Below are 20,868 nucleotides of genomic sequence, written 5' to 3'. Positions count from 1 at the left end.
GTAATACACTTTTTGTATCACTATTTGGACAATACAATATAAAAACAGGCTATAGATCGCCAACAACTGAAGATAGATCACCATACTAGGAACCACGGGGACTTACATTACTTATACTACCTGCATGGACCCTAGCTGGATTTACACCATCCTTCAGCCGCTGGCGATGCTAGGAACATTTAGCCGAAATTAAAATCACAAAAATACTACGATTAAAAAGTATGGTTAAGCGAAATTGACTTTGAAAGTGTTTGGGACTTACGTACCCTCTCAGGAGGACAATAATTTTACGATACTTTAACCCGCTTCGAGGATACAGCCACTAACAATCGCAGTTGCTAATTCATACAACCATGATTAAAATACCATTTGTCTATTTACAAAACATATTATTCAAAATTTATGCAATAATTCTATTTCTTTTTTAATTTTTATTAATTGATAATTTACACTATTAAAAAGATCCTTAATTATCTTGACACTAAAATATTTATCCCTTGTGATGGAAAAATAGAAAGCTAATCTATTACACTTCAATTGTCGAACAAATTGCATCAAACATTAAAGCCGAACGGTTGTCAGTTGTTTTCTTATATACATCGCAATTCTAAAGATATCTAGAACTTGTTGTGACTGTAATGACAAGAACAGTACTTGACTTGGTAAAGCAACTCACACACACAACATACATTCTAATTCTAGACCCCAAAGAAGAAGAAAGCATTCATCGCAGCACAAGGTATTTGCTTTATTACGATCTTTACTAAATATAACTGCAGTGCACTTTCTCTTTTTATAAGAATTCTCTGCTTAATACGTCTTCCTGAAGAAACTTTAAAGTTCCTTTTCAGTCCTTTTATGTCACATCTTGCTGGTGTTTTATAAGAGATACTTTCTTCAATCAGGTCCGAACGAACCCATTCTCAACGATTTTGTACGGATGTTGTGGGAGCATGACGTTACGCGAGTTGTCATGCTGACGAATCTATTTGAGGAGGGGAAGGTTGGTAGAAATTGCATTATTTAAATACTTGCAGTTAAGTAAACACAATTTATGATTGATAACGCCTTTAATGTACAGTTATAGCTCAGGAAAACTTCACCCTTAACACAGAAGAAGGTGAGCGACCCAATGGTTAATGACATTCTGCCTTTCTCTGAAGCATTTCGTCGCTTGGCAATAACCAGGATGTAAGATATCGCATCACAGTTTCCTCAATTTGTACCTTGGTATGTGATTAAAATGATCAGTGACGTCAAAAATGTTACGCAACGCTTATACGGAGATTAAGATTGTACACGGCTCAACAAAAAACACATTTTTGCAGCAAAAATGCAACCAGTACTGGCCTGACAAGGGCGATCAGATGTTTGGGAAGGTATCCGTCAGCATTAGAGACACACAACAACATGCTGACTATACCATCCGGAAGTTCGCCTTAAAAAAAGTGAGTATGTTAAGAGACATTATTAATGTACCATACTAATTGCAAAATGTGTGGATTATTGTTTTTGAAGTAGCTGATTTGTGACATGACTTTCGTAAAATAGAAAAAGACCGCAAATAGGAGAAATATACAGGTATAATTGTAATGCATACTCTTGAATTCACAATTGATTGTTTATGTCGCAGAAGTGTTGTACAGATAAATATATCGAACAATTAACAAGTTCGGCAATTGAATGACACACAGTGTCGTATATAATATGTATTGCTGCTTGTGACGAAAACACGATTTAATTGATCAGACAGTGTGTGGGGAACATGTATTTCGTCACACTGACGTTGATTTGTACCTCTTCATCAACCCTTACTTAAAAATCGAAACGTTGTGACTTACACAAATACACTTCAAAGTTTTGAATACTGCATCCCGGGGATTACATATTTGTAGCGGTTTAAAATTAAATTTGCCATTGTGTTGTTATGTTGGTATTTTTTTCGCAAGCCAATGTTGTGAGTCACTAATGATAACCATCTGTATTGTATTCCTATTATTTTAGGACGGATGCAAAGCACGATCAGTGACACAGTACCACTACACGGCGTGGCCAGACAAGGGGGTACCGAGGTCACCTTGGTCCCTCCTCGACTTTCGGGACAAGGTGATGAACTTCCGGACGGCCAGTGATAGTCCTGTCGTCGTCCACTGCAGGTAGATACACCCTCATCTTTCACTTGATGTAACAGATAACCAGTTTTGAGAATATCTGAAAGATCTACTTTTGAGAATTTGATTTAATTTGCCTTATATACCATTTCCTTCTTACTATATACATGTTTGAGGTACGACTTACAACAGCTTGTTTCAGCGCAGGGATAGGACGAACGGGTACATTTATAGCTCTCCAGTATCTGAAGGAGGAGGCGGAACTCAGCGCCTTGCAGGATGTGTACACGTGCGTATGGAACCTCCGACATCAACGTGTCAATATGGTGCAAACCAAGGTGAGATCAAGTTTCCCTAAACACGTGCATTCATTAACTATATACACATAATTATATTTTATACAATTAATTGATAATTATGTAGTTTGTATATATTCGTTAACGCGAAAGTATCTAGGTTCGAATTCATTATTTCGACCATAAATTCAAGCAACAATATATTCGCAGATTACCTGTCGTGTGGTAACAGGCTACGTTTGCGATATTCGAAAGTCCAAAATTAAATATCACCATCTGTGTGTTAGGTTTTCAAGTATTGTACCATATGTTTCTTTTCTGTTTCAGAACCAATACGTCTTCATTCACGAGGCAGCTCTGGTCTCTTTGATATTAACGAAAAGTGTGTTCACAGTGAACGAGTTCCGTCAAAAGTACGACAGTCTTGTCAACGACCAACAACGTTTACAGAAGGAGTTTCAGGTAAAATAGACAGGACGTGTTGCTCGCTGACTTGAAGGGTAAACCTGGATGTAATATTCAACATTATAAGGGCGGCAACACCCTTCATCGAAAATACTTCTGGAATAGTGAGAGTTAAATTTACAGGTATGAATGAACTATTAAATAGTATTTGGATGTGTATCTGTTTCCCCAAAATGTGTCAAAGCAAAGTATTTTCTGATGAAGAATGATGCAAAAATAATACAAAATATCATCAAAAACAGCCGATTGATAGTGGCCCAGTCGTGTAAGGCCCGGTCAAGTCAGGATCTGCTGATATGCTGTTTATGGGTTCGAATCCCATATTTACATCAGTAATGATCATTATGCGCCATCCTTGGTTCCACAAGTTAAAACTGTCTACAGTTACAGTAATGTCAATCCCCAAATAGACATGAAACGCAACGCGATGTTACTGAAATACAAATACTGAATACTGAATGTTACTGACACAGCGTCCAATCTTACCTGTATCTTTCTCTACTGGGTTGTAGACCCTGCAAGGCTACCCGGTCTGTGACACTGAAGGGGAATACAACAGAGCACTGAACAACAGTGAAAAGAACAGATGCGATACGATATTAGCAGGTAGCACAATACTCCTTAAATAACAATTGTTGTACCTGTTTCCTCTTCAGGTAAGACCCGTGAAGATCCTGGTTAGAATTGATCTTCAGTAACCCACGCTTGCCGTAAGAGGCGACTAACGGCATCGGGTGGTCAGGCTCGCTGACTTGGTTGACACATGTCATCGTATCACAGTTGCGTAGATCGATGCTCATGCTCATCACTGGATTGTCTTTTCCAGACTCGATCATTTGCTGACCGCCGCCATTAAGCTGAAATATTGTTGAGTCCGGCGTAAAAATACCGACTGGTTGTAACATCAACAGGAACCGGGGAACCTTCACAAAGAAGGTTAACTTTAATTGTAAGGATACTAAATCACCACTGAAGTTAAGATCAGAGATATGTATTTACGTACTTATATGTATTTCAGGGTTTTATATAAGACTTACATGATGGGTCATTTTTTTTGTATCCCTTGTGTGATTAGGAGATTCGTCTCGAGCAATCCTGATGCCACGCGCAGAATACGACGACATGGGCGGCACGTACATCAACGCCGTCTTCCTACCTGTGAGTACATTTTGTAGATGAAGCATCACGTATATCACAATCATGACTACTAATATGACACTAAATCGATTCTGAGGCAATAAACTGCACAAGCACTAAAACAAACAACAACTAAAACTAAACAAACAAGAGTTTTCAATGAAAATATCAGGCTAGCTATTCTCGAAACGTTCGTTGCCCTAAGAACTTCTTAAGCCCATTCTTAACACATTGGCTACGATCAAAGTCAAGAATTCTTAGGGCTACGAACGTTTCGAGAATAAGGGCCCTGGTTTGCTTCCATGAGTCCCTTTGTCGAAGCAGTTGGCACCTACCCTTAATTTCGGATTCTTTTAAATGACGTAAATTTCAAGTTAAAAACAAATCAAGCTAAATTAAACAAATTAAACATTTTTCGCATCAGCAATACGATGTACAACCGTCGATAAATTATAACCGTTAACTAAAACTGATATTTCGTGTATCTCGATGATGTAACGTTCTGATTCCGATATTGCATGTCGCAAGTTTCGGGTAACTTGGATTCTGTGGGTGTTTGACTGTTTGTCAACGCCAGCAAGGGGCAGGTACTAAAGAATTGTACAACGGATGCTTACGGCAGCTATCACGTTTGGTATTTCGAGGTTTACATTGTGAGGCAGATTGTGTTTAGAAATTATAACCCGGTTGAAAATGGAACCCAAAACTCCTGTCATCTAAATTCGGGTATGAGGTGGCATTTATTTGAACTCAAATATCGGGTATGTTTCAAAGCAGGGCATTCATTACAGTTTCCCAATATGAGATTTTTCAAATACGTCGTCGCGCGGCATCTGTATCTGAATGTCATGACAGAATTTCAAACACCAGTGAATATTACAATGGTGAATCACATTTTGTATGTAAATGACAGGATTTATTATGCATTAATTTTTTTTTTCCACTGACGTCAGGGCTTCGAGAAAACTAAGAAGTTCCTCCAAACCCAAACTCCCCTGACGAACACAGTGTTCGACTTCTGGCGGATGGTGTCCGACTACTTGGTGACAAGGATCATCATGCTAGATGACTACACAGCCAACGATGAGGTAATCACGCCTGAAGCGTAACACAGTAAATAATGTCGACGTGTCAGTTGTGAGATGAACAAATGTGTTTTTTGTGTTGATGTCTTATGATTATGCGTTTATTCAATGTTCATCCAGGTTATATCATGCTCCATGCGAGCTACACAGTTGGGTGTGTGATATAGTTATTGGTGTGTGTTGCAGAGACTGGTGTGTGACACAGTGACTTGTGATATTGTGACCTATGTGTGACACAGTGACCAGTGATATTGTGACCTATGTGTAACACAGTGACTTGTGATAATGTGACATATGTGTGACACAGTGACCTGTGATGTTGTGCCCTATATGTGACACAGTGACCTGTGATATTGTGACCTATATGTGACACATTGACCTATATTTCAGGATGCTGCTGTGTACTGGCCTGATGTACATACGCCACTGGAACTCGGGCCGTTTCAGCTGAAATGTTTAAACACTTCACAAAACAGTGAAATCGTCTTTCGACAGCTGGAACTCAAAGAGGTTGGGTTGTTACTACAATAGATTTATCAACGTTACAATCTTCACAATCCTTCAGTGACAGTAGACATTTACTTCCCCATAGACTGCATATATTTAAAATATTTAGATTCTATATACATGTATTCGTATGTTCATACAGAAATCCGTGTTTCAGGACGATTACGTCACTAAGATTGCTCACTACACCGTCAAGTTCTGGCCCGAGGGAGGCCTGCCTTCAACAGATTCACTGCTGCAATTGATGCAGATGTCGGGAGTCACGACCAACCAAAAAGAAACTCCTATAATCGTACACTGCAGGTAATGATTTAATCATTTATGTCCCATCACATTAAAAATAAAACGACAAAAAATATTGTAACGAGTAAATAACTTCATTATCAACGGTACCTCGGGACATGGTATTTTGGAGAGCGGGATTGGGTACCTGTTAAATTTTTGTACATAAGTTTTGTACATTGAAGTTTGATTTTTGTTGTTGATTTGGTCACATTCATTTACCCAAGGATTGTGAGTTACACATCATATTACTATTTGATAACTATAAAAGAAATATTTTATAGTATGTCACTATGTATACACCCTTGACTGTAGATCCGGAGCCCAGAGAAGCGGACTGTTCTGTGCGGTGGCAACCATGTTAGAACGAGCGCAGGTTGACCTGACTGTTGCTGTTCCCGTCGTTGTTGGAAATAACAAGGCAATCAGGAAACACAATATCACTGATGTGGTAAGTCGGGATATTTCTGCTGAACAGGCTTAAAGTAAATCAGGATGAACTTCCTAAACAGCCTGCAATCACACAAAACCATTCTATTTTGATGAACAAGTGTGCGGTAGTGTGTGACGTAGGTAGTCGTCGGTGTCGACTGTCATGACGCTGTCTAGCTATCATCTTCCAGCCATGCATGTCAACGGATTCAGTTTTAAGGTCGTGATTGTTCATATATTAGTTTAGCAGCCAATTTTTCAGACGTTTCTTCATACTAATGTCAGAACAAAGACATAAATTGTTTGTATCCTTCAATGTAGGTGTTTTTGAGTGAACTTTAGGTCACGACCAGGCTTAATCAAAATACGCCTCTTATGTTAATTTTCTCTGAATACTTTACAACTAGCATCCCCGTGAAGATCCGGGTTAGAATTGATCTTTAGTAACCCATGCTTGTTGTAAAAGGCGACTAACGGGATCGGGTGGTCAGGCTCGCTGACTTAAATTGGTTGACATGTCATCGTATCCCAATTGCGTAGATCGATTCTCATACTGTTGAGTGCGGCGTAAAACTAAACTCTCTCGCTCACTCACTACAACTAGCACATTCGCAATGTTGTTTTTGTTTGAACAAGATCGAATCTAGGTTCAGAGAAGTTCAGCAATGTGGTGTTCCCACCACCTAAAATATACATTGTCATCTGTTTTAAGTCCCAGTACACGCTGTGCTACAAGATTCTTGCTGAACACGTGGCATCAGAAGCAGTCTATTCCAACAACGGTGTAGATGACAGCGCAGATGTTGTCGATGAAGAGGGCGATGCAAATGTATACTCTAACATAGAAGAAGCGATCTACTCCAACCAGTGACGGGACGGAAGCTACTGTTACACGGAACATGTTAGAACCTCAATACCACCTGAAAGTAACAGTAAAATATAAGATATATGTTATATTGGGATTACGCTTTCTTAGTAAAGTTGCATGTCCTTTTGTTGGGTTGAGTCCCATCCGGGATTCGAACCCACACTCTCAGAGTCAGGCACCTAATCGTCAGCACACAAAGCCAGCCGCCTAATCCGCTCTTTATTAAGAAAGTGTAATCCTAAATGTAACATAGGTTATATTTGACCACTATTTAAATAGCATTGTGTTATAACAGTAAAATAGTTCATCTGAGTTGGATCCGTCGCTGTATCACGATGTTATATATCGCTTATATTGTGTGCCACTTGCAATCCGATCTTGTTACAAATGTCATTTGTCGGGAGTGCAATCTACTTATGACATGAATATGTTTCGAAAATTGACATATATTTTTGGCAAGCACCATTGTTGATATATTTTAATTTAAAGAATACTCGATGCTTTGAGCAGATGCGGGTCAACTGGATTTCCATTGTGCTGAACAAACTGCATCAAGAAACCAAAGGTCCGGCTGTGGTTGTTCGTCAAACATAATGTATAAGTTAACGTTTACAGTATTTATGAAATTGTACTCGAGTATAACAAGTGATAATTTTATTATAACATGTTTAATCTAGACATGTCACATTAATGTGATGTTAATAAATTCATGCAGTAGTAGGATCTTAGACAATTAGGGCATCACTTACAACACACTTTCAGGTTTTGCATGAGTATTGTTATGTTTTGGGTGTGAGTTGCATACACACGTCATTTTAACACGTGCAGTGTAGTTCATGAACTCATGTTAGCAGCTGAAACCATTAAGGACCTCTCAAAGAACATTGTTTGTATTAATAGGAAGAATCATCGAGTCACATGTTATATTTGGGATTACACTTTCTCAATACGGTACAAATTCTAGTACGTTTGGGTTGAGTCACACCCGGGATTGGGGCGGAGGGGTAGCCTGATGGTTAAAGTGTTTACTCGTCACGTAGAATACCCGGGTTCGATTCCCCACATGGGTACAATGTGTGCAGCCCATTTCTGATATATTGCTGGAATAGTGCTGAAAGCGGCGTAAAACCACACTCAATCACCGACATCCGGGATTAGTAGCTATACCATGAGTCAGGCACCCAATCACAAGCACACAAAGTCAGCCATCTATCCCACTTTGCCACCTCTCACCCAAACCTAAGCCTAACTTGTGGTATTCTGGACCACGTAGATCGTGTAATGAGTGTAAATCGTCACGTTTCCCTCATCGAGATATTACATTGCACGACGATCTTGTGTATCTGGACATGGTCTCACCTTCCGCTATAGGCTCAGATAATTTGTGATTGTGCCTTGTAAAAGCGGGATTCCTTATTCAAGATTACATCTCACCATATTTACATGAACTGGCCGAGAAAACAAACTGTATTGACTTGAGATGACCTAGTTTAAGGTTTTCGTTATCATGTTGACTGTTGTATTCCTCGAGTCATAATGTCATGACCACGCACCATAGCTTCTCTTTTAATTTCCTTTTAGACTGGTGTTTGGTATTTCTAACGTCACTATGCAATACTGCCGCTGTGATACAAACTTTTAATCGCTCGTCCTCTCTTGTATATAGTATTTGCCGGACACGTGTGTCCTTTATGACATAGTTTGCTTTGCGCCCTCGTCGTCGCTTACACAAAGTACTGTAATACTTTATAATTATCTGTTAACCAATCGTTGCCTGATGTACATGTGATCTACTTTACCCTCACCTTTACACGTCAACATGCCACTCATATCGTTCCTTTCTCAGGATAGTATGTCAAACATTGTTCAATACTTCTGAATGTGTATATATACATATATAGTACATGGCCATGGTGCATGTTTGAGTCTGTTAACGGGAACAAACTGTTCGAGTCAATCTCCGTGTAAAGCTTATTTATGGAATAAATCTTTTTTTTCATATTCACGAGTCTTTCAATTGTTGAATAGTAGACAAGTGTCATTGATAACAGAATGTTGATGTCATGCCCGATTCATGTGGTTGATGTGTCGAAAGACATAAAAAACAACAGTGGTGAAGTTTACATAATTTACTGTTCCTTTTTAAAAAATCAAAGCACCAGAATTAACATAAAACCCTTCTCGAAATCTTACGTGTCGTGCATGTAGTCTGTCTCACACTGTCTGAATCTCATTGTTTTCCCTACTGCCCAGCCCTTCATGCAGTGCTAAAGCCTTAAAGGAAACAAGTCTAGATATCCTCAGGTTCTCCCATCTCACTGGGACTCCTTTTCAATTAAATGGGATTATTTGTTAACTATCAAAACATATATGTATTCAGGGACAAAGCGTTAGTCTATTGGGCGTAGTTATACATGTTTTCCATTTCCATGTGAACCAAAATAAACAGCCACTTCTGTTTTGTATATTCATTCGCTAAAACGAGTAGGTTCCTGTAATTTCTGAAAAGTACTTGAACAGAGTTTCGCAGAATAACTGAACCATTTATTCCGGTAACAACAACAATTTTCTATGAATTGATTGTATCTCTGGTATAACGTGACATTAGCTCTGTCGCATTTGGATCAAGCTGCGTCCGTGAGTCAACGGCGAAAAAGTTACCACTTCCGTTTATCTAATTCGCATACTATTATCATTCGGGTATGACGTATGTGTTTTTATGCTTCATTTAAATGGTAAACTTTTCCATTCGAATGATATCAGCCTATCCATAAGCCATACACCTCGAACACCGTGCATACAATCTTTCTGAATACATGCATTATGCAACGCAATGCTAATTGCCTGTGTCAGGTACGTGAAAAGGACGTAATATAACTACGCAGTATAGGTCTCACTGTAATCACCTGTCTAGCTAAGTCTGGGGTGAAGAGGAGTGTGTTTATTACCGTGGACGTACACGGGCAGGTAGGTAGGATACATGGTGCTTGTAGCAGTATATCAGCAGTATCTCAGCCATATACTGTAGTATTGAATGTGTTTGCTGCCTTAAATAGTGGTCATATTTATCCTGGTTACCTACTAACTATACATGACGCCTAAGCAACGCAGGGCCTCCTCTCACAAAGCACTAAGGTGACCGTTAGTCACTAAGATAATCTTAGTTCGAATGGTTAGAGATAAGTGCTTCCTGGGCCCCTTTCACATATGACCGTTATCGCAATATTAAAGAATGGGAGTTGAGGTTAACCTTAGTAAAGTTTGCTTCGTGAAAGGAGCCCCTGGACTATTGTAATGATGGGTTACAAAACTGATTTAGTGAACATCACTTATTATATCAGTAGCGAAATTTGGAGCTCTCCAAATCCTTACATTCTATCTTGCTAAATGTACTTTTCGGTTCAACCATTCTCGGGGTAGACAACACAAATGCTTTGAGGTAATAGAAATCGTATTCACCTGATACTTTCACAAGTTAACCCTGTAGTCAGATCAATCTTGGCCCGGACACTTAACAACAAAGCAGCATAGATAGTCTTGGAAGTGCCAGTGGTCTTGTCGCATCACTTGTGGATAGTATTGCAATTGTATGCCAATATATATCCCAACGCTTGCTAGCCATCGACCATTATTACACATTTGTGCCATACAACAGTACACTGAATGTTACACAATGTACACCCATTACAACAGTACACTGACTGTGACACAATGTACACCCAATTACAACAGTACACCGACTGTTACACAAGGGCCATCGACCATTATTACACATTTGTGCCATACAACAGTACACTGAATGTTACACAATGTACACCCATTACAACAGTACACTGACTGTGACACAATGTACACCCGATTACAACAGTACACCGACTGTTGGACAATGTACACCCGATTATAACAGTACACTGACTGTTACACTATGTACACCCGATTACAACAATACACTGACTGTTACACAATGTACACCGGATTACTACTGTACACCGACTGTTACACAATGTACACCCGATTACAACAGCACACTGACTGTTACACAATGTACACCAGATTACAACAGTACACCGACTGTTACACAATGCACACCAGATTAAAACAGTACACCGACTGTTACACAATGTCCACCCAATTACAACAATACACCGACTGTTGCACAATGGACACCAGATTACAACAGTACACTTACTGTTACACAATGTACACCCGATTACAACAATACACCGACTGTTGCACAAGGTACACCCGATTACAACAGTACACTGACTGTTACACAATGTACACCAGATTACAACAGTACACCGACTGTTACACAATGTATACCCGATTACAACAGTACACTGACTGTTACACAACGTACACCCGATTACAACAGTACACTGACTGTTGCACAATGTACACCCGATTACAACTGTACACCGACTGTTACACAATGTACACCCGATTACAACAGTACACCGACTGTTGCACAATGTAAACCAGATTATAACAGTACACCGACTGTTACACAATGTACACCCGATTACAACAGTACACCGACTGTTACACAATGTACACCCGATTACAACGATACACTGACTGTTGGAAATGTACACCCGATCACAACAGTACACTGACTGTTGCACAATGTACACCCGATTACAACAATACACCGACTGTTGCACAATGTACATCCGATTACAACAATACACCGACTGTTACACAATGTACACCAGATTACAAAAGTACACCGACTGTTGGACAATGTACACCCGATTATAACAGTACACCGACTGTTACACAATGTACACCCGATTACAACAGTATACCGACTGTTGCACAATGTACATCCGATTACAACAGTACACCGACTGTTGGACAATGTACACCCGATTATAACAGTACACTGACTGTTACACAATGTCCACCCGATTTCAACAGTACACCGACTGTTACACAATTTACACCCGATTACAACAATACACCGACTGTTGCACAATGGACACCCGATTACAACAGTACACTTACTGTTACACAATGTACACCAGATTACAACAATACATCGACTGTTGCACAAGGTACACCCGATTACAACAGTACACTGACTGTTACACAATGTACACCCGATTACAACAGTACACCGACTGTTACACAATGTACACCCGATTACAACAGTACACCGACTGTTACACAATTTACACCCGATTACAACAATACACCGACTGTTGCACAATGGACACCCGATTACAACAGTACACCGACTGTTACACAATTTACACCCGATTACAACAGTACACTGACTGTTACACAATGTACACCCTGTTACTCATGTGAATGGCAAACAATGTCAGAATGACTGTCCTATTTTCCTTGTGACAACTGTATAACATGCATGGCATATCTCAATAACATCAATCCACAACATTGCATGTACGTGGTCAACACGACACAGAGAGACTCAATAGACACGATAATATACATGAATAATATGTATATACAAAAATACGACAGGGAACAAAACGAGTGGCAGTTCAAATCCAAAAGTGAAATTTTAGAGCCAACTTAGTCGCTCATCTGCACTGACTATCCGGTTTATCACTGACAATGATCTGCCACAATCTGTCACAGCATGTTTTCTAATCTCAAACGCTGCATACAATGACTTCATTCTGCCCACAAACAGCCTATTAACATGACCACCCAACCAGCTCATGTCACAGCAACACAAGGGATATTCACAGTTAGGAAAAACATAAAATGGATCTTAACACGGTGTCTTCCCATTCTGCCTACAGTCCCATTCTGCGTACACGTTAACACACCATGATATGGTCCAGTGATCAGGAAGTAAGGTTACTGTGCTGACCTATTCTACCTTTACTGAAATGAACTTGACCAAAAGTTAATTGTAGGCAATCCGGGAAAACATTATAAGAAATAGCGTTTCTAGGTATAAGGTATCTTTATTCTTTCTTTCTATGTCATTCATTGGAAGCGACAAAATGTCAACGGGGAAGTGGGGATGTAGGTAAATTGGGATTGTTTGCAAAATGTGTAGTCAGATAAAACAATGCAATCTGTGAAGCTGGCAAATAAAACAGTGTCTATAACTAAAATGTATTCCAGTGGTATTTCTGTAAGCAAAATTCATGCTATAATGATATTATATAAGTTTCATGTTTAAGTGACCTTCTAAAGAAATATATTAAAGATTATTTGATAGGGATGCCGCCATTGAAAGCTTTCATATATAAGAACGAATCTCATATATTAAACCTTTCACATGCACTAGTTAAAAGAAATGATCTGTTTAAAGAACGTGTTACTTCCTGTGTGTAACAGTATAATGTGTATATACTCCTTTGTATATGGGCATGAGGCCTTTTGTATAATAAACCTTTTTGACTTGACTTTTGACTTTACTATAAGTTAAATTGATCATAATAAGAACTATGATGGTCTCTGTTTAGCTGACTTATCTTTCTCAAAGCGTGTCACTGAATCATTAGCAACAGTAATACAACTGTGCGATAGGTTGGAACACATCTTGAAAGCTAAAGGACCACCGCCTGTTTATTTAAATCCAAAATATCTAGAAGCATCTTCTTACATCTACATTGCCATAAACAACCTAGGATTCAAAGATGGTCCCGCTGACAACTATACATCAAACACATATCTTGACCGTGCAATGTCAGGTTGTAGTATTAAGCGATCCCATAACAAATAAGCAAGTTGAACACATGGAACCGCGTTGTATCAGGTTATTATTCTTGTGATCAAATGATGTGGATTTGTAATGGCTTCTTCTGCACATATGGCGTCATGGGGCCCATCTCGAATCGATATTCTAGACGAAGGTTGTTAACTGATTTTACATGTGATGAGTCCTACAACCAGATGTGTTTTCTATTGCCAGGATGAAGACAAACTGTGACGTATGTGACAAGTCCTTTCCAGACGACAACGCCCTCTACAACCACACACTAAGGGCGTGTAAGACGTGCATGTACTGTACATTTCAGTTCGAAGATGTTGACGAGATCAGGGAACATATGAATGATAAACATAGGCAGATATCTTGTTCCAAATGTCAGAGAGAATTTTTCCACCAAGGAGGTCTGGACACACATATGTACAACCAGCATAATCCGGATGGGATAAAGAGATGTGGTGGCCATCGGAGAAGGGCAGACGACCTCGGCCTAAAAACGATGTGCTAGAGAGATCATCGAAATTCTTCTCTCAAATGAAGAAATACGATTCTGTGGAAAAGTTTCTTGAAGATGTTGTGCAGCCTGACCAAATAGTTCTCGAAACACACAGGGCGGTTATTGATCGTCTCAAGCTGCTTCTGCAGAAAAAGACACAATACAGAGTTTCTGAAGTTTTCAAGGTATATACATGCATAGGAAATAGGAAATTTGAAAGGTTTTCGCAATAAAGGCAAATAATACAACACGTGCAAATTTTACCACTAACGGCAACTGGGGTGTTTACAAATTGATAGACCTGCAAATAACAAAGTCTGGGTCCACTAGCATACCCAAAATGATGACATGCTAATCACACCCAGAACCACACTATCCCCAATCAATTAAAGCCCACTTGCTTGGGATCCCGAATCCCAGAACCGACGATAAGGCGATTATGTCCTAAAATGTTACTATTTTCTGAAATGTTATTGAAGTTGTATACTTGTCTCTATAGATGTATTCACGTTTCTTTCAGGGAGGATCATTTGGCAAAGGAACTACCATCAAAGTTAAATCTGACATTGATATTGTTGTGTTCATCAACGACTACGAAACAGTCTACGAATTAAAGAAGGTTATGAAAAAAATACTGAAAGACCTAAAATATGACATTGAACATGGTGAAGACTGGGGCGTGGCGGCCATGAATCTCAGAAAGACACGTTACAGCATTCAGTTTAGTTGCAAGACGACATGGTAGACGTAGATCTACTTCCTGCAGTTGATGTGCTGGCCGGAGGTATGCCAGGCTCGCTGACTTGGTTGACACACGTCATCGTTTCCCAGTTGCGTAGGGATGTGTCCCTGCTGTTGATCACTGGATTGTCTGGTCAGACTCAATTATGTACAGACCGCCTCCATATAACTGGAATATTGCGGAGTGAGGCGTAAAACTAAACTCACTCACTCAGTGCAAGTCACGCGCAACCCGCATTACATGTTATGTATACAGAATAAGGGTAGGTGAGTACCAAGACATATGGCGAGGTTGAGGTTGGCACCAGGACATTAATTGTTTCATCGAAGAACTTGTTGTGACACATAGATAATGGCAAATATAAGGTCGGATAGTTGACTGAGAGAGACATCTGCCAAATCATGCATCAGTCCCTTAAATGTTTGGCTTGACTCTTAAACATGAAGGCTTCCCAATTCCCCTTTTGAACAGGATTCTGAAGCTGATAAGAATCCGTACAAAAAGAGGGTCAAATGAATGTACACCTGAGCCTCTGTCTCAAAGATGAACAATAATCCTCAATAACGTCGAGGACAGTCTTTCGTTATATTCACAGGCAGTATTAGAGACACACGGAATTGATACCATGTGTATACTAAAAGGTCCAGAGGATTAGTTTTACTTCGTATAATCTCAGAAAAGAGCAATGTTGAATTCCATCAAAATGTTTGATTTTTCTACTTCACTAACCCACATTACAAATCAGGGAAATCTTCTTTCCTTTTTTTACAAAACGAGGTGATACAGTTACAAATCTATCTTCGGAGGTACAATGCAGTTAAATGAAAGTTTAATTAAAAGCCATCTGAATGTCTACGTATGTATAACGTACGCTTCCTCGCTGATAACATCTTTGAAGAATTTTGGGTAGGCATCCCTATTGGCACGAAATGGAACCATGCCGCGACCTGCCTCATTAAACGTATAGACGGAACTTCTGCTCGGATTGGCAAAGTCGAACCATGAGAGCTTGCACAAAAAAATGCAATTTATGCTTCAGGTTTAACAAAATGCCGTGATGTTCATTCTGTACACAGCAAAAAGCCTATTCTCTTCTACCTAGACTAGAACTAAGGGAGACCAAGAGGAACGTGTACTGTTAGTGAGTGAGTGAGTTGAGTTTTACGCCGCACTCAGCAATATTCCAGCCATATGGCGGCGGTCTGTAAATAATCGAGTCTGGACCAGACAATCCAGTGATCAACAGCATGAGCATCGATCTACGCAATTGGGAACCGATGAAATGTGTCAACCAAGTCAGCGAGCCTGACCACCCGATCCCGTTAGTCGCCTTTTACGACAAGCATAGTCGCCTTTTATAGCAAGCATGGGTTGCTGAAGGGCTATTCTACCCCGGACCTTCACGGGTCCGTGTACTGTTAAATTGTTAATATTCCTGGAGTTCAAGTCTGTGGTGTTTATACTTAACGAGTTTTGATGTACAATCGAGCATGCCTTTTTTACCAACACTTGTTTCCACCACTATGTAATAGTGATTCAAAAACACATACTCATGATATAATCACAACCATACAAAAGGACATTGGACCCTGCTTGGGGCAAAGATTTCTATTTATAGGGTTTTGTGGCGTTTATTATCTATAGTGCATGGAAAACACTGAAATTGTTCCTTCATCAGTTGTATTTTATTGTTTCAAGGATCCAAGAAACCAAAGGAAGTATGGAGACAGATGAAACTAGAAGAGTCTTCTGTACGGCCCTACAATTCTGCTAGCTTTGCACCCCAACAGGTCGCCTTTGTGAAAACACGTCCTTCAAGAGTGAAGGACCTAATTCGCCTGGTGAAACACTGGAAGAGAGTAGGTTATGTAATCTTGTAATAAATGTGTGTTCACTGACTATGTACCACGACTCACTGCTGTTGAAGCAAATAACGTAATTTTCCCAAAAGCTGTGAAAGATACGATTTAACCAAGAGTTGTTGAGTGTATTCATGTTTGTCCACATTCTTTTTTGGCAGACTGACCACGTCAATATCAGGTCCTACTGCATTGAGCTCATGGTGATCAACCTCTGGCAGAAATGGGGTAAACCAGAAAGATTTGACATGAAGGACAGGCTACTGGACATCTTTCAGCAACTCTCGTCTATGCGCAAAACAAGTATCACATGGCCTGACGAATATGACATCACAGAGTTTGGGGGAAAACCGTAAGAATCTATACCCTCAAACGACATTTAAAGAGCCATTACACGTCAGAAACCGAATAGGGGAAAATACTATTTAAAACTGAACTCAGGATAGACATTATTATTTAGTTTCAGAGAGGTTATGTGAGTTATTTTGGCTCTATACTGTCTGCGTCTTGAGAATATAAATTTCTATGTAGATAAAATACACTAACAAAAATATCACCAAGAAGCACAATAACATTACTTACATTCGTTTGGCTTATCAAGCATATATATACACAAGCAGGGGTCAATTTCTGGGACAATTAATTCAAACCCCTACCTTATAGTACCATCGACTGTAATGAACTGGATCGACCAAAAAGGGATCAAGCTGAAATGGTAGCAAAGATGTAAAATTAAAGCCTGGGTTTGTTGAAAGTAAACTAATCAGGACTATGTTTAGTGAACATTGAGGGTATTTAGCCTTGTGGCATAAAACGAATGTAAAGAAATTTTCAATGCATAACAGATTTCTTCTATTTGTGAACGTTTATTTGGCATTTGCTATTTTGGGTATGGACACCAACAATATTTGTATAAACATTGACCATTATCTGTTGTTTTTATATGTTGCCCAAGTATGCGCATGCTTAGTATATGTTCATGTTACCTTTCCTATTTTTCATAACCCAAGACGCAGCCCTTACGTCATGGACCCAGCAAACCCATTTATGAACACAGCACCAACTGCTGTTCAGGCGAAGGAAGTTGAAGACAAAGCCCGCATTGTTCACCAATTACTGATGCAGTGATTCAGTCGTCTCCACGAATGACTTCTTGTACTTATGCCCATAAAGGCGAGTTTGTGTTACATAGAGATCCTCGTCATGTGGTTCGCATATAGTTTACACTTTTTATAACCTTTTTCTTCCTTTGTGTTGCTTTGTCACACGTCTTACGATTAAATGAATGCAAAAGCATTATTTCATATGTGCGCATGACGGCACTGTCTGGGTGTCACACAATCTATATAATAGCAAGTTCAAGTTCACAAAAGTCATTATTTGTTTCATTCCCTAACTAGCTATTGTAAAAACACTCAGCTAGTCACACAGTCAACTATTCAAGGTTTTTTTATGATAGGGATATTATTATTTTACGACTGAAAATGAGAAATTATAAAATGGCGATAACTGTTTCAGTTAGTTGCGAGAAAACATCTATTTATACTGCCTTGGTTCCTTAACGTCGCGTTATATACATACACGATCGGCGGCAGTGAACGGGCTTGACATATCGGTGTATAGCTAATTCAGTATCATAATTAATTCTGTTTCATTAGTTTAACAAACGGCGGGGTAATTTTGTAAATACCGCTAAATTGTGGTTATAACTGTTCGGCAGCCAATATACAGTTGACAGTAGACAAAAATCAATACTATGACCGGTTACAAAATGTGCATTGACTATCGGACCAATGTTAATTCGTCTAGCTGGTACATGGTCTCATGCTTATACAACGTTTCAATTGTAGAGTGTTTCAATTGTGTGTGGTAATACTGCATTGATAACATTTACGGTTACATAGAATTTGTGACTGAAACATGTTTGTCAATAATTGTTAGGAATACACCCAGTAGTGTATATGATTTGGTTTGTGTGTTTGTTGTTTAACGCCGCACTCAGCAATAGTCCAGCTATATGGCGGCGATCTGTAAATAATCGAGTCTGGACCAGACAAAGTAGTGATCGACAGCATGAACATCGATCTACGCAATTGGAAGACGATGACATGCGTCAACCAATTTAAGTCAGCGAGCCTGACATCGCCTCTTTTTACATGCATGGGTTGCAGAAGACCAGTGCTAACCCGGATCTTCACAGGTCTAGTTTATATGAAACCAATCATGTTATGCATACATGCATTCATTATTCATACTATTAGTATTTTCAAGCAAACACTGACCCGTGACGATCCATATAGTTGGAATATTGCTAAGTGCGGCGTAAAACTAAACTCACTCACTCACTCAAGCAGTTTCTTTGAATTTTAACAAGCAGTACTATACTCGTTTTATGACTTTGCAAAAACCATAGGACTAACACATTTGATTGCAACTAGGTAATCAACGTGCAGTAATACTTAACTGTCGTGAACAAGCAAAATAAACACAATTTGTTAGCATGTTTGAGTTTGCTCTGTATATGCGGTTGATAGATTTTGTTGCGTTAAAGTAGTGGGGTGCATTTGATATTTGGATATATAGTTGGCGTATATTTGGAAATAAAATATATTACATATTTAGTTCATTTTTTTAATACTTGGTCGACGGCAAGTATGCCCACCGGCTCCTATTATACTGATGAAAGACCATTGATATGCGTGAGCGGGTCTGCTATTATGTGATATTTATCGACCTGACATACAGGTTGAGGAGCAGTGACTCATTAATCTCAATTCCATATACAATGGAGTTGTATTATTCCAAATAAAAGTGGTTTCACAAACATTTACATACAATTTTGTTTCCGCTATTCTTAGTGATTTATGCATTGTTGTAAATGTCACTGTTGAGTGGTATAATTGTCATTGCACTTATATCTGTTTTTTACACAGATTGGCTTAATGTAACGTCTTGCGTAGGTAGTTATCTACAAAAACAGGCATATCCCGTACCTCGTCTGTATCTGCAGATGGGGGTAATATGATCAACAGCCTTGAACAAATATATGTTGAACACATCTGAGTCAATAGTTATGTGAATGCAGATTTTGTTTTCAGTGTTAATTGCAAATTGTTTTTATAATTTTCTTTTCCAAAAGTAGTTTTCTGTCATTTAAATTATATTTCAATTATATTCAAACAAGTTACCAAAAGCAAGAAGTAATTTAAGTGGCCTTTTCATGTAATCAGGTTTCATAAGAGCCTAGCAGAAAGTCTAGAGAGGTGCTTGGGCATTGTGCGGTCATGTGACCCAAAGCATGTGCAGTTCATGCAATCCAGCCACATGGCATAACAGTGGAATGCCTAATGGTGTACAGATGTGTAAATGACAAGAGTGTTGGAACACAAATTAGTTTATTTCATGTATATTTGAGGTTATCTGTCAATTCTGAAGGTGTTTGAGTAATGACTTATTTTGAGTAGTGGAGCATATCTTTGAAGTTGTCAGGGCCTGAAAATGTGTTTAATTGTTAGAATACTCACTTGACTAACTGAAAGGTCATGACTGAATATTGCTTGAAGACTCCAGGAAGTTTGTCTTCATGATATATTAGTTATCACATTAAAGTAGCAAGATGGATCATGTTATACTTATCTGCAATAACAACCTGAATAGAAAAATCTGAAAAATGATGCTAACCAATTGTTTTCGATGATTGATTGGTTGTAATGAAACAATCATCAATTATAAGATTTTAACCAATTCCCAACACTAATTTTGAGTATAGTATTTTATCATGCTTATGGTTATTAAATAGGAATTTGAATTCTAAAGTAATGTTTGCATTTCATTGCAGAAATAATTCTTTTCTCTATTCCTGTTTTCATATGAATTATTATTCAACCAGTGTAA

At 38.9% G+C, this 20,868-nt stretch overlaps 2 protein-coding genes across 4 annotated transcripts in view; both read left to right on the top strand.

The window, feature by feature from the left end:
• The window catches only part of LOC124289761, a 36,096-nt gene extending 26,912 nt beyond the window's left edge, over nt 1–9,184 (top strand). For 2 of the 3 annotated variants that reach the window (XM_046726407.1, XM_046726406.1), the window contains 13 exons: nt 703–739; nt 906–1,003; nt 1,329–1,448; nt 2,005–2,156; nt 2,314–2,449; nt 2,735–2,869; nt 3,385–3,478; nt 3,948–4,030; nt 4,963–5,097; nt 5,485–5,604; nt 5,759–5,904; nt 6,199–6,334; nt 7,028–9,184. In XM_046726407.1, coding sequence (XP_046582363.1) covers nt 703–739; nt 906–1,003; nt 1,329–1,448; nt 2,005–2,156; nt 2,314–2,449; nt 2,735–2,869; nt 3,385–3,478; nt 3,948–4,030; nt 4,963–5,097; nt 5,485–5,604; nt 5,759–5,904; nt 6,199–6,334; nt 7,028–7,186 — 1,551 coding nt within the window. In that variant the 3' untranslated portion in view covers nt 7,187–9,184. Of the gene's footprint in view, nt 1–702; nt 740–905; nt 1,004–1,328; nt 1,449–2,004; nt 2,157–2,313; nt 2,450–2,734; nt 2,870–3,384; nt 3,479–3,947; nt 4,031–4,962; nt 5,098–5,484; nt 5,605–5,758; nt 5,905–6,198; nt 6,335–7,027 lie in introns of those variants that run through there. The other variant, XR_006901755.1, reaches the window with a different exon arrangement.
• An 863-nt stretch (nt 9,185–10,047) lies between these two features.
• LOC124289747 (2'-5'-oligoadenylate synthase 3-like) lies at nt 10,048–19,039 on the top strand. The gene is made up of 6 exons (XM_046726393.1): nt 10,048–10,150; nt 14,082–14,558; nt 14,894–15,157; nt 16,814–16,974; nt 17,136–17,326; nt 17,985–19,039. The coding sequence occupies exons 3-6, from the start codon at nt 15,112–15,114 to the stop codon at nt 18,100–18,102; spliced, it is 516 nt and encodes a 171-aa protein (XP_046582349.1). The 5' UTR covers nt 10,048–10,150; nt 14,082–14,558; nt 14,894–15,111; the 3' UTR covers nt 18,103–19,039.
• Nucleotides 19,040–20,868: the final 1,829 nt, after the last annotated feature.

Source organism: Haliotis rubra, unplaced genomic scaffold, assembly GCF_003918875.1.
Source record: "Haliotis rubra isolate DU_JTF1 unplaced genomic scaffold, ASM391887v1 Scf449, whole genome shotgun sequence".
Lineage (NCBI taxonomy): Eukaryota > Metazoa > Mollusca > Gastropoda > Lepetellida > Haliotidae > Haliotis > Haliotis rubra.
Note: the sequence above shows the minus strand (reverse complement) of the source record. Positions and strands in the feature narration are given on the sequence as shown.

Excerpts from the sequence above, each read along its gene's own strand:
- LOC124289747 (XM_046726393.1), top strand. The coding sequence starts at position 15,112 with ATGGTAGACGTAGATCTACTTCCTGCAGTTGATGTGCTGGCCGGAG. Across the intron at positions 15,158-16,813 it reads AGTTGATGTGCTGGCCGGAG|GATCCAAGAAACCAAAGGAA; the intron begins GTATGCCAGGCT and ends TATTGTTTCAAG. Across the intron at positions 17,327-17,984 it reads ACAGAGTTTGGGGGAAAACC|ACGCAGCCCTTACGTCATGG; the intron begins GTAAGAATCTAT and ends TCATAACCCAAG.